This window comes from Apodemus sylvaticus, chromosome 23 (genome assembly GCF_947179515.1).
Source record: "Apodemus sylvaticus chromosome 23, mApoSyl1.1, whole genome shotgun sequence".
NCBI lineage: Eukaryota > Metazoa > Chordata > Mammalia > Rodentia > Muridae > Apodemus > Apodemus sylvaticus.
The window spans coordinates 35,065,885-35,083,384 of record NC_067494.1 but is presented as its reverse complement, the minus strand read 5'-3'; the positions used below and the strand labels follow the sequence as shown (position 1 = coordinate 35,083,384).

The window sequence follows — 17,500 nt, the reverse complement described above, 5'->3', positions numbered from 1 at the left end:
TTGCTTACTCCCGTGTACACCAGGTTAGCCCACAGGTTTCTGGAGATACTCCTTTTTCTGCCTCCCACCTTGTCTTAGCTCTGGAATGATGGGTGCGTGCTACCTGTAACATCTGGCCTTACAGGGTTCTGCTCATGCAGATCAGGCTATCAGATTAGTGTGGGAGGCACTTTCCCATTGAGCCATCCCCACAACCCAACCCAGGATTTATTGTTATCACTCATTCCTAAAGCCAATTTCACTCTTAGTGTAGTGTGTGCGTGCGTGCGTGCGTGCGTGCTTGTGTGTGTGTGTGTGTGTGTGTGTACATATATGGGCAGAGGTCAGAAGGGAGCATTGGGTCCCTTGAAGCTAAAGTTTAAGGTATCTTTGAGCCTTCCAATGTAGGTAACTGGGTCTGAACTCTGGCTCAGGAAACTTGTTCATGGAGGAAAGTGTACTACTGTCCAGTCTGGCCTATCAGTCCATGAACACGGCTGAAGTTCTCTCATCCACATACACAGACTCTTGCAATAAAGCACACTTCATTCCCCTCCAGGAGCTTCAGAGAGACATCGAGAAACACAGCACCGGCGTCGCCTCCGTCCTCAACCTATGTGAGGTCCTGCTGCACGACTGTGACGCCTGTGCCACCGACGCTGAGTGCGACTCCATCCAGCAGGCCACTCGCAACCTGGACCGGCGGTGGAGGAACATCTGCGCAATGTCCATGGAGAGGAGACTCAAGTGAGTCGGGACGGGAGGCTACAGCCCAAACCGAAACAACCACAAACCAAACAGACAAAAACCCCAACCAACAAAGCCCCAGCCATCTTCCCATTCACCACATCCACTGTTCACACTTTCCCATTGGTTACAAAGTCCAAAAATAAATAGCCCTGACGTCCCCCACGTTACCACTACCTACATATAATTGCAAATATAAACAGGCATAAAGGTAATATAAGTATAACAAGCCAGTTTATATAGGAACCAACAGCTTCAATATTACATGGAAAAATTAAAATCTTCCCTTGCAGAGTAAGTATAACTATTGAATTTGTCATTGCAGATAGGTAACTTTTTAAATTAAAATTCTACTCTTCATGGTATTAAATGAAATAATCCCACACTCGAAAGAGATAAATATTTCGTGTTGTCTCTCAGTCTAGATTTAGAAATCTAGATTTAAACGTTGAGATAACACATATAAATCTAGACTTAAATGTATGTTGTGTGTGTGCGTGCGTGCGTGTGTGTGTGTGTGTGTGTGTGTGTGTGTGTGCAGATATGGGCAGAGGTCAGAAGGGAGCATTGGGTACATGTGTTTAAACATAGGACATAAAAGTCACAAGGGCACTAAGAGAGGAAGAAGGACTCTAGAGGAAGAGATGGGGAGGGGTGGTGGGGGAAGGGGAAGGGAGGAGAGGGAATGGAAGAGGAAGTATTTAGGAGAGAAGGGAAATATCTGGAGTGGGAAGGAGCATGAGCAGGTGGGGGGGGGGCAAATAAAAAGCCAAAACTTTGTACACTTGCACAAAGATGGACATTACAATGAGACCTACTGCTTTCTGTTCTACATTTGTTAAATAATAAACACTTTTAAGCCCTTCAAAAATGCCAAAGGGAAGATCTCAGTGGCCAAAACCTCAGTGACCTAAAGCACAAAACTCTGCTGACCTTTGTTTGGCCAGACCTAAAAGCTCCACCTTTGCCTGTCAAGGCTAACTATTATCACTCTGAGTCCGACGTTGGCCTTAAAGGGCATCTCCAGCTTCACTTTTGTTTAAGGGTGCACTGGCCGGAACACAGTGTCTACTCGTAGGGCTTCTAACCTTCCATGCAAGCACCGGGTCTGCTCATGGAAGGCGTTTTAATATCCAGTTTGACTAATTTCCAAATCCAAAGCTGCAGGGCATCTTTTGAAACCCAGCAGCTGCTTTCTTTAGCTTCCACAGTTGTCTCTTTCCCTGGGTGCTTTGGGTCAAAGCTGTTATTGTACTGCACAGCAGTTGCTTGCCCGGGCACTCTTAATCCCTTTGAGGGCATCAGATAGGGTTCCAGGCATCAACATCAATAATAGGGGCGTGTCCTTCCATCTTCCACCCCAGAATTGAGGAGACATGGCGACTGTGGCAGAAGTTTCTGGATGACTATGCTCGGTTTGAAGACTGGCTGGAGATCTCCGAAAGGACGGCTGCCTTCCCCAGTTCTTCTGGGGTGCTCTACACAGTTGCCAAGGAGGAGCTGAAGAAGTTTGAGGTGATTCATTCTGCCAAATATTCAGCTGCTCATTGTGCTGTGATCCTAGCCAGCTAGCAGCTGAGGCCACAGAGCAGGAATTGACTAATGTGCCACGTGTTTTCGGTTGGAATCACTGGGGAATGGCTTTGTCGCCATGGGTAGCCTGCGTCCTGAGTACACAACGCGGTGGCGATTTTAACCGACAATTATCAGAATTACAAATAAGATCGTAATAAATAAAAGTGTCAGCCAGACACAGTAGCAGATTCTCATAATCCCAGCACTCAGGAGGTTGGGGCGGGAGGATTGCAAATTGAAGGCTAGCCTGCGCTACAGTGTAATATCTTGTCTGAATAAGGAAGCATAGCAAAGAAAGAAGAGAGAGGAAGGGAAAAATAATTCTCTTGGAAAACAAGACTCCTAATTCTCCCCAAGCCCCATGGCATTAATCTTATTTCAGAATTCTTCATCTATGTCCTCTGAGATTAAAATAGGATTTATTTCTATAATATAAAAATCTACCTCTAAGTATATTCTCTCGTCCTTTCAACCTAGCTAGAGTGTGTCTAGATATCACATTATAAGAAGACCAGAAAGAGTCAGGAAGAGAGGAAGATGAGGCCCAGTGGGGACTGGAGGCAATGAGAGAGAAGCAGGTTGCAATGTATGTATAGAACTGTACCAGGATGCTAGCTCAAAGAATTAAATAATCAGATACACAGGAGTCATGTTGATAACTGATAATATATAATTGATCCCAGATTTGGCCAAAGCACAATCGTTGTAGCCCACTTCTAATAGAGCAGAAGAGACCAGAGCTGTTCTTGAGTCACAAAGACTTTAAGATTACCAAGAAACAAAAATAGCAGTGATGAATTACATTTAGGAAGGAATCATTAAATCACCCTATTACAGGCTCCTTGTCTTCACAATCTCCAGTCCACTCTGTAGCTCTGCGTCAACCTGAACCCCAACCATTGGGCTAACTGCTTTCCACATAGACATTGGTGTGGATAGCACAAACCATTGTATACACACACTGATACTCACGTGTGCTTGTCTATTCTCTGTAAATGGTTCTGACACGTTCTAAAGAGTCCTTCCTGGTGCCCTATTGATAATTTTTCCTCAGTCCTTTTCAAGATGTTTATAAACGAAACTAGCATTTCAGCTAAATCCATAAATGGCTCCATTTTCTCCGATGACATCAGTGAACCAAGCCTTGAGTTTCTGGGAGAAAAAATGCAATTTCTCCTCATTCTTCTATGATTTACAGATCTGAATCCTTGATGGAGAACTCACTGAGTATAAGAGTGCTTGAAGCTATGTGGAATAAGTAAAAGTATATGAAACTAGACCAGTAAATCCAGAGAGAGAAAATCCCTCTGTGCAAAGTTTTCTCTAGGGGACTGGAGAGATGGTTCAGAGGTTAAGAGCCCTGACTGCTCTTCTAGAGTTTCTGAGTTCAATTCCCAGCAACCACATGGTGACTTACAACCATCTGTAATGGGATCTGGTACCCTTTTTTTGGTGGGTCTAAAGATAGCTACTCATCATATATATATAATAAATAAATAAGTAAATAAAATCTTTTTTTAAATTTTTTTATTCGATATAATTTATTTACATTTCAAGTGATTTCCCCTTTTCTAGCCCCCCCCCCCACTCTCCGAAAGTCCCATAAGCCCCCTTCTCTTTCCCTGTCCTCCCTCCCACCCCTTCCCAGTTCCCCGTTCTGGTTTTGCCGAATACTGTTTCACTGAGTCTTTCCAGAACCAGGGACCACTCCTCCTTTCTTCTTGTATCTCATTTGATGTGTGGATTATGTTTTGGGTATTCCAGTTTTCTAGGTTAATAACCACTTATTAGTGAGTGCATACCATGATTCACCTTTTGAGTCTGGGTTACCTCACTTAGTATGATGTTCTCTAGCTCCATCCATTTGCCTAAGAATTTCATGAATTCATTGTTTCTAATGGCTGAATAGTACTCCATTGTGTAGATATACCACATTTTTTGCATCCACTCTTCTGTTGAGGGATACCTGGGTTCTTTCCAGCATCTGGCAATTATAAATAGGGCTGCTATGAACATAGTAGAACATGTATTCTTATTACATGGTGGGGAATCCTCTGGGTATATGCCCAGGAGTGCTATAGCAGGATCTTCTGGAAGTGAGGTGCCCAGTTTTCGGAGGAACCGCCAGACTGATTTCCAGAGTGGTTGTACCAATTTGCAACCCCACCAGCAGTGGAGGAGTGTTCCTCTTTCACCACACCCTCTCCAACACCTGCTGTCTCCTGAATTTTTAATCTTAGCCATTCTGACTGGTGTAAGATGAAATCTTAGGGTTGTTTTGATTTGCATTTCCCTAATGACTAATGAAGTTGAGCATTTTTTAAGATGCTTCTCCGCCATCCGAAGTTCTTCAGGTGAGAATTCTTTGTTTAACTCTGTACCCCATTTTTAATAGGGTTGTTCGGTTTTCTGGAGTCTAACTTCTTGAGTTCTTTATATATATTGGATATTAGCCCTCTATCTGATGTAGGGTTGGTGAAGATCTTTTCCCAATTTGTTGGTTGCCGATCTGTCCTCTTGATGGTGTCCTTTGCCTTACAGAAACTCTGTAACCTTATGAGGTCCCAATTGTCAATTCTTGCTCTTAGAGCATACGCTATTGGTGTTCTGTTCAGAAACTTTCTCCCTGTACCGATGTCCTCAAGGGTCTTCCCCAGTTTCTTTTCTATTAGCTTCAGAGTGTCTGGCTTTATGTGGAGGTCCTTGATCCATTTGGATTTGAGCTTAGTACAAGGAGACAAGGATGGATCAATTCGCATTCTTCTGCATGCTGACCTCCAGTTGAACCAGCACCATTTGTTGAAAAGGCTATCTTTTTTCCATTGGATGTTTTCAGCCTCTTTGTCGAGGATCAAGTGGCCATAGGTGTGTGGGTTCATTTCTGGATCTTCAATCCTGTTCCATTGATTCTCCTGCCTGTCACTGTACCAATACCATGCAGTTTTTAACACTATTGCCCTGTAGTATTGCTTGAGGTCAGGGATACTGATTCCCCCAGATTTTCTTTTGTTGCTGAGAATAGTTTTAGCTATCCTGGGTTTTTTGTTGTTCCAGATGAATTTGATAATTGCTCTTTCTAACTCTGTGAAGAATTGAGTTGGGATTTTGATGGGTATTGCATTGAATCTGTATATTGCTTTTGGCAAAATGGCCATTTTAACTGTATTGATTCTACCGATCCATGAGCATGGGAGGTTTTCCCATTTTTTGAGGTCTTCTTCCATTTCCTTCTTCAGAGTCTTGAAGTTCTTGTCATACAGATCTTTCACATGTTTGGTAAGAGTCACCCCAAGATACTTTATACTGTTTGTGGCTATTGTGAAGGGGGTCATTTCCCTAATTTCTTTCTCAGCCTGCTTATCCTTTGAGTATAGGAAGGCCACTGATTTGCTTGAGTTGATTTTATAACCTGCCACTTTGCTGAAGTTGTTTATCAGCTGTAGGAGCTCTCTAGTGGAGTTTTTTGGGTCACTTAGGTAGACTATCATGTCATCTGCAAATAATGATAGTTTGACTTCCTCCTTTCCAATTTGTATCCCTTTGACCTCCTTATGTTGTCGAATTGCCCGAGCTAGTACCTCAAGTACAATATTGAAAAGATAAGGAGAAAGGGGGCAGCCTTGTCTGGTCCCTGATTTCAGTGGGATTGCTTCAAGTTTCTCTCCATTTAGTTTGATGCTGGCTACCGGTTTGCTGTATATTGCTTTTACTATGTTTAGGTATGGGCCTTGAATTCCTGTTCTCTCCAAGACTTTATAAAATCTTTTTTTTAAAAAAGTTTTCTCTAGCAAAAAAGCCACCATAAAGTGCCTAAGAATCCAGGTCACTCCAGTGCTGTTGGAAGTGACCCTGCCCTGTGTCTTGTAGCACTCTGCTTTGTAAAGGTTAAAACCTCTCATAATTGGCTTATACTACAAAGAAGATTATATGGGATCACTCTTGATGCTATTTTGGACTCAAATGGTGAGCACTGAAATAATTGATTTTTTCTTTTTTACCAAGTATCATTATTCGTATACTTAATTTTTTTTTTTTGCAGACAGAAAATGTCACAGAAACAAAATTGTGCTTAAGGATCATTCACTCAATTGCACACATGGTTGGAAAGACGTTGGGGACACTGGGATGCCAGCCCTGTGTGCTGCACCATCAGTTGAATGGGCAGATCTGCGTTCTGACATGTTATAACATCAAAAGTTGAGCCTCCTTTAGCAAGCCACCTAATGTCTTTAAAACTTAAGGTAGCCTGCTGGGATGGGGAGTTCTGAAAGCAGCTCTCAGAAGGCAAATCATGTCTAGGGCAGGGGGGCAATCCTGTGAGCAGGGTGAGGAGCCAAACAGTATGGAAGTGTGAGATGAACATAAAACCAGTGCAGCGAACCATCATAACATCTGCGTGGGGGGGCTGAGATAAGCTTTGTTTTTTGATAACAAAGCCGGTTGCCTGCGCGTGGCGTGACGCTGGATTTTATCTGGGTGGGTATTCGGTTGGTTCGTGTTGGGTACTATAGCAGCAGGGATAGAATGAAGTACTATTCCCGCTCCGTGTCATGTCCTAGCGAGCAGAGCTTCCATGCACTATGCCAGGATAACAACTCTGGCATTCTTTCTGAAAGCTGACCAATTCATCAGCAGAGATGGAAGGACCTTCTTCAAACTGTTGCGTCTTTTTTTTTTTTTTAAATGGAAAGTTACTTGTGTTTTATACTAAACTGATTTTCTTAAAAGCAGGGTTAACAGCTAACATTAGAGGCACTTCTGCCAAAGATGGTTTTAGTTTCTCTCCTAATGGACACCAGGATGGAGGTGATTTCTGCATTTTGAAGAAATTACATATTCCACAAATGCACAGGGCCATTTTACATATCATTTCTCAGTATGGACACAGAAATCTTGAGAACACTTCTATCTAACACGTAAACACCCATATATGTTCTTGAAGTAATTTTTTAGGAAAATTTGGTTCCTGGTTATTATTTATCTTATGTTTCTTTTTGTTTTTCAAGACAGGGATTCATATAGCCTAGAGTAAAATGGATTTTAATAAACTCTATCAATTATTAATATGACCTGGTCAATGTGCCACCCCATAATCGAGTCACAATCCTATGGATATATTTAGCTTTGCACAGTTACTGGAGGATGTCCCCTAACCTAACTTTCTGATGACCAAACTGGCTACTTGCCCAACTCTGCTCCCCGAATACTTGCTGTTCGAGTCTTTCCAGTTATTTCTGTTACAGCAGTCTGTTCTGGGGAGCATTTCATGCTGCTGGTCCATCGTACATGGAATTCACTAGTACTGAGTGGGACAGCCAGATCTTGGGGTACAGCATTTAGTATTTGAATACGTAGCAGCACCGGACCAATCCCAACACCCGAGACTGGCTTTCGGTTCCCTGGATAGCCTAGGATAACCTTGAACTTATTCTGATTCTTATGCTTCTGCTTCTAGAGTACTGGGATTACGCTTCACCACACTTGACTTAATTTTATTAACCATTTTTAAAATGCATGCACATTTCATATGTGATGTTTTTGCATATATACCAATATACAAATGTGTGTGTGTGTGTGTGTGTGTGTGTGTGTGTGTGTGTGTACATTTTGCTTTTCTATGTATTTATTGATACATACATACGGCTCTTGGTCAATCTGCTGGGTCTGTGGTAGGGTAACTTCCGTGCCCCTTGACTCTGCAGCATGAAACCCAGAGATGTAACCCTTTGAGTTCTGTCCTCGAAGGATCTCCCACACTGATTCCCTCCCCTGTGGCTTCAGGCTTTCCAGCGGCAGGTCCACGAGAGCCTGACCCAGCTAGAGCTTATCAACAAACAGTACCGGCGCCTGGCCCGGGAGAATCGCACCGACTCTGCCTGCAGCCTCAGGCAGATGGTCCACGGAGGCAACCAGAGATGGGACGACCTTCAGAAGCGCGTCACCTCCATCTTGCGCAGGCTCAAGGTTCTCATAAATGAGGGACTAGAGGATAAGCCCTGACTACGGAGAGGTGTTCTGGGGTGGAAGGTAGAAGGGCAGGAGGGAGGGGAGGGTATGGAGGGAAAGTGATATGAGGAGTTTAGGATGCTCCATGCTTGTGAGGAATTGACTTCCTGGAAGGTTGGAACCATGTCAGTGTGTGACTGCGGACATTTTGATGCCTGATCCCCTCCTCTTCCTTCCAGCATTTCATTAGCCAGCGTGAGGAGTTCGAGACTGCTCGGGACAGCGTTCTTGTCTGGCTCACAGAGATGGATCTGCAGCTCACCAACATCGAACATTTTTCTGAATGTGACGTTCAAGCTAAGATAAAGCAGCTCAAGGTAACGAGCCAGTTAGTCTGCAAATTGTCCGTGTGGAAGAGCGCTGACAAGGAAAGGGTTTGCAGATCCTTTTCTGTAGAGTTGAGTCGAGGAGCCATTGAAAATGTAGTTCTTTGTGAACAGGAAAATAACCAGACGATATTAAACATATGGAATTTGGGGAGGTTTTTTGTTTTGTTTTTAATTTTTGAGACAGTATCTCTCTGTGTAGCCCTGGCCGTCCTGGAACTTACTCTGTAGATCAGGCTGGCCTTGAATTCAGAGATCTTCCTGCCTCTGCCTCCCAAGTGCTGGGATTAAAGGTGTGAGCTGCTATGCCTGGCAATGTTGAAATCTTTTAAAAATTGCTCTAATCCACCATTAACATAAATACTTTAAAAATATCCACTTGGTTGTCAGTGTTAGGGATTTTTGATGTTGTTGTTTAACATATTAATTATTTCCAAGATCTTCAGAGAATTTAGGTGGTTCCAGTTCCCAGAAAATATAAAAGCGCAACTTTCATTTGCTTTCATTTTTAAAAATTATTTTCATTTATTGTATGTGTGAGCAGGGGCCAGGGAAGTCCACGGGCCGCTGTGTTCACGCGGGGGTGGGGGTTGGGGGGGTCAGAGGCCAGTTTACCTTAGGTTCTCTCCTCCCATTGCATGGTTTCCAGGCACTGAGTTCCTGTCTGTCCTCTCCCTTGGGGGCAAGCACCTGTACCCGTTGAACCATTTTGCTAGCTTACAATGCTCTGTTCTCATTTGGGGATTTCATTCCACATAGTCTACGCTTTTGGAGGCTAAGTTAATATTAAATGCATGCTTTTAATCAGCCACTCCATAATTCAGACACCATGCTAGCTAGAGACCTGCAGAGCAGAGATGTGCAATAAAAGGGGAGCGGTGCATTAAAGAGATGTGCATTAAAAAGGGAGCATGTTCCAGACAGTTCCTGATGTCTTGTCCTGCTTCAAGCTAAAGCAAAACAAAACAAGCAAAAATAGATAGTAAGATGCTACACTTCTGTCATCCCAGCACTTGGGACAGAGAGGCAGGAGGATGGGAGTTCGAGATTATATCTGTCTATAAATCAAGTTTGAGATTGCCCTGTGCTACATGAGACCCTGTCTCAAAAACACAATAAATGTGCTTCTTTGCTTATTCATGTGCTTGTGCTGAGAATCGAACCCAGGATATCATACATGCTAAGTATAAATTATACCACTAAATCACCTTCCATACTACTCCACTGTTGTAGGTTTTTCTTTTTAAATTTGGTTGTTTGTTTGCTTGTTTCTTTTTTAGGAATAGTTATGATGCCTGTGGTGGTTTGGATAAGCTTGGCCCCCATAGGCTCACATATTTGAATACTTCACCAAGAAGCAAAACTGTTTGAAAGGACTAGAAGGATTAGGAGGTGTGACCTTGTTGGAGAAAATGTGTCACTGTGGGTGGGCTTTGAGCTCTCTGAAGCCTACACCAGAGGAAGGCCCTCTCTCTTAACCTGCAGATCAGAGATAGAGCTCTTAGTTACTGCTCCAGCCCCGTGTGTGTGTGAACCATGCTCCTAGCCATAATGAAAATTGACTACGCTTAAAACTGTAAACAAGGCCCCAGTTAAATGCTTTATTTTTATAAGAATTACCTTGGTCATGGTCTCTCTCCACAGGACCAGAGTATTACTTAAAACAATGTCCAAAACTTTGGGTTTTGTGATGAAACAAAAGAAATTATCCTTAATAGTACCTTATTAAGTTGAAATAAATTGCAAAATCTCTAATGTTCTGCCCAATGCTTTGCCCTGCTCCTCCCCGACTCAACATACCACAAGCAAATCAGTATTTGAACACTTCACCAACTGGTATTTGAAACGTTTCCTTTTAGATTCTGGAAGAATCTTGAAGGCATTACTACCTCCATTGTCCTTAGTCTTTCTCCTCAGTGCACAATTTAAACTCTTCTAGGCTTATTCTTAGACTAAATGAGCATCCACCCCTTCAAAACTTGTCCCAGGGATATCTGTCTTTGAAATCATATAGACTCTAATAGAATAATCTTTCCCTTTATGCTTTGATACTTATGTCCCCAAACAGCCAAAGAATCATGAGAATCTATGAGCCCCCCTTGGTGTATGTGTGACATAGGATATATATTATGTGGAATAAAGGAATATGCTCATATCACACCATCATTTTTGCCAGGAGTCATCAGCACTATTAACACCATGATGGTTGTCAATATTTCTCTTATTCTCTGCCCGCACTGTGGTAGTGCATTTTTATTACCAAAGGTTCTTTTCTGGTAATATCTGACTCCCATTCTGTCTTAATGTGATATTTTACTGTAGAAAAATAACTGCTCCATCTTTTTTTTTCTCTTTTTTTTTATTCGATATATTTTTTATTTACATTTCAAATGATTTCCCCTTTTCTAGCCCCCCACTCCCCGAAAGTCCCGTAAGCCCCCTTCTCTCCCCCTGTCCTCCCACCCACCCCTTCCCACTTCCCCGTTCTGGTTTTGCCGAACGCTGCTTCACTGAGTTTTTCCAGAACAAGGGGCCACTCCTGTTTCTTCTTGTACCTCATTTGATGTGTGGATTATGTTTTGGGTATTCCAGATTTCTAGGTTAATATCCACTTATTAGTGAGTGCATACCATGATTCACCTTTTGAGTCTGGGTTACCTCACTTAGTATGATGTTCTCTAGCTCCATCCATTTGCCTAAGAATTTCATGAATTCATTGTTTCTAATGGCTGAATAGTGCTCCATTGTGTAGATATACCACATTTTTTGCATCCACTCTTCTGTTGAGGGATACCTGGGTTCTTTCCAGCTTCTGGCAATTATAAATAGGGCTGCTATGAACATAGTAGAGCATGTATCCTTATTACATGGTGGGGAATCCTCTGGGTATATGCCCAGGAGTGGTATAGCAGGATCTTCTGGAAGTGAGGTGCCCAGTTTTCAGAGGAACTGCCAGACTGATTTCCAGAGTGGTTGTACCAATTTGCAACCCCACCAGCAGTGGAGGAGTGTTCCTCTTTCTCCACACCCTCTCCAACACCTGCTGTCTCCTGAATTTTTAATCTTAGCCATTCTGACTGGTGTAAGGTGAAATCTCAGGGTTGTTTTGATTTGCATTTCCCTAATGACTAATGAAGTTGAGCATTTTTTAAGATGCTTCTCCGACATCCGAAGTTCTTCAGGTGAGAATTCTTTGTTTAACTCTGTACCCCATTTTTTAATAGGGTTGTTTGGTTTTCTGGAGTCTAACTTCTTGAGAACTGCTCCATCTTTGCCTTATCTTTGTACACAGAAAGTCGTATATATATCCCCTCTATATCGTCCTTATGACACTGAAAGAATTGCGTAGCTTACTACGTCGACAACGATGTCATTTTGAGCTGTGTAAAATCCGCATGGCCTTTGCACCCTCAGGCTTTCCAACAGGAGATCTCCCTGAACCACAATAAAATTGAGCAGATCATCGCCCAGGGGGAGCAGCTGATAGAGAAGAGCGAACCACTGGATGCCGCCGTCATCGAGGAGGAGCTGGATGAACTCCGACGCTACTGCCAGGAGGTCTTCGGACGCGTGGAAAGATATCACAAGAAACTCATCCGCCTGCCCGTGAGTGGCGCTTGTTTCTTTCTCGTTGAATCTAGAGAGAACTAGCTGTACGGAATTAGTGTGACAGTCATACAGAGTCTGAAGAAGACTGCCTGGCTTTGTTCCAAGTCTTGATAGCGCGATCTATATAGCCTTAGACAAGTAGCCTTACCTCCCTCGCCTCAGTTTCCCCAACTTTAAAATGGATCTATTCATAGTCTCTACCTTGTAGGGAGGGCTGTTTTGTTCATTTGCTGAGTGAGCGTGCATTCCTGTGACGACTTAGGCAGACTGCGTGGCGTCGTTCTACAGGAGAGGAGGTAGTTTTGAGAAGAAATGAGATGAAGTAAGGTGAACGATCGCTCAGCTCCTGAGATTGTTTTAAAATGAATCACTCCCTTCCATTTTTCTTTTCCACTCACCCCCACAGTTTCATCTCATCAACAGCGAATGCTGCTGTGAATCCAAACACTTGGAAATTTCCTGTGATTATAAACATGTTTTATGCCTAGCATGTAGAATCAAAAGGATAATGTGCCATTGGAGACATGCTACATGGCCCATTTATATAATTATTTTTTTTTAATTTTTTAATTTAATACTATTTAATTTCCTATAATGGTGCTACAGAATAGGTTTTTATATATTCTCACTTTACCTGTGACAAAACTGACACTGAAACAGATGAATATAATAAGGTTTTGAAAGCAATCAGGAAGTTCTTCTGGATTTGTTGATAAAGTTAACTCCATATCATCAGGACAGGCTGTCATTCATTTCCTGAAGGCCTGACCTGTTTTGGAGTAAGAAGCAGATCCTATTCTTGCAGTAACAGAGTTGTGGCTTCCCTTTTAGCTACCAGATGACCATGACCTCTCGGACCGAGAGCTAGATCTCGAGGACTCCGCAGCTCTTTCAGACCTACACTGGCAGGACCCCTCTGCAGATGGCATGCCCTCCCCACAGCCTTCTTCCAACCCCTCCCTCTCCCTTCCTCAGCCCCTCCGGAGTGAGCGGTCAGGGCGAGACACTCCAGCCAGCGTGGACTCCATCCCTCTGGAATGGGACCACGATTATGACCTCAGTAGAGACCTGGAGTCAGCATCTCGCACTCTGCCCTCAGAAGACGAAGATGGTGAGGAAGACAAGGAGTTCTACCTCAGGGGAGCTGTTGGCCTGTCAGGTAGGAGAGAACACTTCCTGTTGGGAATTCATGTGCGGGACACATCAGATATCTGGACTCATTTCCCCTGAAAGTTATAAGCACTATATGTATGCATGGACACACAGGGACGTCACAGCATGCCGGTCCCAGGTCTGGGTAGGACCTTTGTGTGAGACTAGAAGGATAATGATGAGTTGGTGAGGTAAGCATGGCAGGGGGCAGAGGAAGGAGGAGACAGAAGAGCCCTGCCAGGTGACCAACCATGGTGCTTGGGGTCATCTGAAGTTTATCAATAAAATTGTGCTGGACAACATAGACTAGGCTCAGTGGAAGATGGACAGGTGAATAAGGGACTGGCCCTGAAGCGACCAGTTCTCCATGGAGAGGAATTTGGCCCTTACCCTGAAGTGCAGAGGGTTCCACTGGAGGATTAAAGGAGAGAAGCGACCAAATGTATATTTTCAATTTATCTGTGTGTGCGCTCCATGTGTGGTGGAACAGAGGTCAGAAAAAAGAACATTCAGACGAGTGTTATTTATGAGCACAGATAATGATTTATAATCCTGAATTAGGAAAACAGCACCAGGAAGGGTTGGTAAATCATGAGAAACGAACCCCCTCCCTTACCAGATGAATAGAAAGAAGGGGAGGTGACTCTGGATCAGGCATCTAAGTGGAAGATGAAGGTAGTCCTCTGCTGAGAGGACATGTAGCAAGCGTGGATGAGAGAGGCGGGTTTTGAAGTTGTGGAGGTACAGAGACATTTGTTGCATTCATTCCCATTTTGAGATATTTACGGAGCTCCCAGAGCCTCCAGTCTAGAAAGAGATGCATGGGTCTAGGTGTATAGCTACAGATGCACACTAGGTAGGGATTCTCCTATGCATAACTAGGAACTCTGTGAGTGCACAGGGGAAATCATGCAGCTAAAGCATCCTGAGAGAAACAGGGAGAAGAACAAGCCAGCATCACATTAAGTGAGGGGCAGGGGCTGGGGGGAGACTGAGAAAAGTGGACCTTACAGAAGGTAAACAAAAGCAAGGAACAGTCAGAGGACAGAGTAGTCCAGGCTGTGTATCATGTGGCCCTCAGTGGCTAGTAAGCTGTGAAGTAGGACTGCCCTAGCCGAGGTTGATTATAGACAGAGAATGCACTTATGTGCATAGGCCACTTTTCAAGATTCAGTATAAAGATTGAACACAAACTCAGCATTTACATCAATTACGTGGGCGGTAAAACAATCCATTTGTTTATGACTATTCTAACGGTGGCTATCAAGACTTTAAATTCTCATTTATGGCTCACAGACAGATATACACAACAGTGTCCCTCTAAAAGCTATGTGCACGGAAATTCCCATTCTGTTCCAGACGTGGTGTTATTCATCTCTTAGCCTAGCACTCAAAAGGTGGAGACAGGAAGATCAAGGGTTCAGAGTAAATTCTCTGCCACTGTATTGGTTACTTTTCTGTTGCTGGGACAAAGCTCTAAGACCAAAACACAACTTAAGGGAAAAGTTTATTTTGGCTTATGTTTCCAGAGGGTAAGCATCCATCCATTGTGGCAGGAAAGGCACCTCATGGGGGTAGGAGCAAGAAACTTGCTTGTTACATTGCTACCCATACCCAGGAGGCAGAGCTTGAGAAGAGGAAGTGTAATAAGCTATAAACTCATCAAGCCCCGCCCCCAGTGACATACTTCCCCTTACAAGGCTCCGCCTCCTAAAGGTTCCGTTCCACAGCTCCCCACTAAAGCACCATGAGCCAGAAGTGGATGTTTCTCATTCAAATCACCGCAGCTACTCAGTAAGTTGGAAATTTGAAGGGCTGGCTGTGCTGTGGGAGACCTTCTCTCAAAGCTAACACGCCATCAACAGGGGATCTCTCTTGTGCTACTTAGTGTCTTTATAGGTTCCATGAGGAGCCATATTCCTCTAGACACTTGTTTTCTCGTCTATAAAATGGAAATAACACTACCTAGGATCCCTGGGAGGATAAAAGCACCTTAAGCAGTGGCTGACAGAGAAAAGAGTCAGTTAGTGTGAATTCTTAGCAGGATTCATTAGATGAAGCCTTTGGCAAGCAGACACACTCTCCCCTTTGTGCCAGTGGCTGTCAAGAACAACGACTTTCCTCCTCCCTGCACAGGCAAACTACTTTCCCACCGCAAGGGAATTGAAGTGTCCAGCATTTAGCTGTCAACTTAGACTGTGCTCTTTTTGCAGATGTAGTGATCCCTGAGAACCCCGAGGCCTATGTAAAACTCACAGAAAATGCAATCAGAAATACTTCGGGTAGGCACAAAGAGTGGGACAGAACTTCCCACATCCGCCATCTTACAACGACGCCCCGCCTCCTTCCCAGCTCAGTCTCCTTGCCTTTCACAGCTCTGGCATGCCAAGGCGCAGCCTTCTTCTCTTCATCCTGCATTAGGGGGGAAAAAGCTGCTGGCTTCTCTACACCAAGAATATGATCACCACAGCCATATCCTCAAATAGCTCCGCAGCGTGTCAAGTGGTAATCAGTCTTATTCCAGAGAGAACTTCATGCCCAGTGACAACTGAACATATAGGAGACAAAAGCCCTTGGCCAGCCTACGTGGTCTTGTCTTCCCATTGGTGGAAGCGGGTGCTGGCTTTGTCACATGGTGGTGACCCTGCCACCAGCTGGACAAATGATGTTGGGCACACCCTCTACCACAGCCTCCATGCCAGTGTGAACATGCTGCAGCAGATAACGCATTCACTTTTAATTCCAAAAGTGTTACCTCCTCAAATGAGAAATGTCCACCATGATATTGCAATCCTTAGATTGCCATTTCAGAGCACGATTTCTAAAACGAGAAGAGTTGAAAAAGAGAAGTTAGTTTTGCTCAAGATCCTGTACTAGTTTGCACTAGATCCTGTACCTCCTTAAGCACACAGAAGGTCCCAGTCAATGATCGGGATGGGTGGCAGACCATTGCTGTTTCTGAGTCAGAGTCTAGTTTATGGAAGTCTGCGGTTTCTGGAGGCCCACGCAGGTCAAAAACCAAGCTAGCTTTACAGTGACTTTCTCAATGATTTCCAGCTAGCCCTGTCTCCTAGGTAGACTTAGCAATACATTATAGAAGGCTTAATTTACTTGTTATTTTCACTCAGGCTTTGTGCTACTCAGATAATCAGTGACTCAATGCACATGCAAACACATAGCTGCAAACACATGCCACAAGTTCAAAGCTCTTAAGAGAGGGCGAGCCAGAACCTAGGCAGCAAGGAAGAACATGCCCAAAGAAGAGACAGAAGCCAGCTTTTGTGTCAGCCAGATAAGGAAGTGTTTCTCTACACATGCCTATTCTGAACTAGCATTTTCTTGGATAACTTGAATTCGTGCATCCAAGGACTTAAGTGGTGCTGATGTCTCTGAGATGCACACAGACAAATCTGAGAGTGAAGCTTTCCCTGCTAGCTAAGTGAGTATGGGAAGCGTCTGTCTCCTGGTGCTTAGGATGTGGTCGATAACTGCAGATTATCGGGAAAGCCTTCCTCTGTGGATAACTCTCTCCTGTGGCTAGAGAAGGGAGCAGGACCCTCAGAGGCTGTTCAGGATTCACTGCAGAGTGCTCTGCCAACCCAGGCTGCTGAGTCTCTTTAGGAAGCACACTCACTGGCTTGGCCCCTATAATGTCTAACCCTCTAGCAGGACAGCACTAATGCCGCTTTACAATTCCCCCGACACACACTCTTTCTGCTTTGCCATAGCTCAAATGCTTTCTGAAGCCTCTTGACTGACAAGCTGGAGATAAGTCAAATGTTGTGATCCATTAAAGACTCTTATGGTTGGTACCACAGGGGATCCCAGCTCATTGGAGTCACAGATGAGGCAACTGGACAAAGCCCCGGATGACAGCCACTTCCAGATCCAGCAAACCGCAAATATCCTCAGAAGCAAAACTCCCACAGGGCCAGACCTGGACACCAGCTACAAGGGCTACGTGAGTATTCCAGCCAGCATGCTCTTGACCTAGACCTACATTACAACTCTGGCCAAAACAGCCCACCTGTCTGTAAGCACGTGGGCTCTGTGAGGTCTTAAGTACAGAGGTGACCCTTGACCTCATAGACATGGGTATGTGAAAT

General features: G+C 44.0%; 1 protein-coding gene across 1 annotated transcript in view; it reads left to right on the top strand.

The window, feature by feature from the left end:
- Syne1 (spectrin repeat containing nuclear envelope protein 1) overlaps positions 1-17,500 on the top strand; it is a 505,489-nt gene that overhangs the window by 465,036 nt on the left and 22,953 nt on the right. The window contains 8 exon segments of the mRNA XM_052169815.1: positions 539-726; positions 2,091-2,241; positions 8,083-8,265; positions 8,487-8,624; positions 12,048-12,239; positions 13,074-13,401; positions 15,608-15,676; positions 17,213-17,355. Coding sequence (XP_052025775.1) covers positions 539-726; positions 2,091-2,241; positions 8,083-8,265; positions 8,487-8,624; positions 12,048-12,239; positions 13,074-13,401; positions 15,608-15,676; positions 17,213-17,355 — 1,392 coding nt within the window.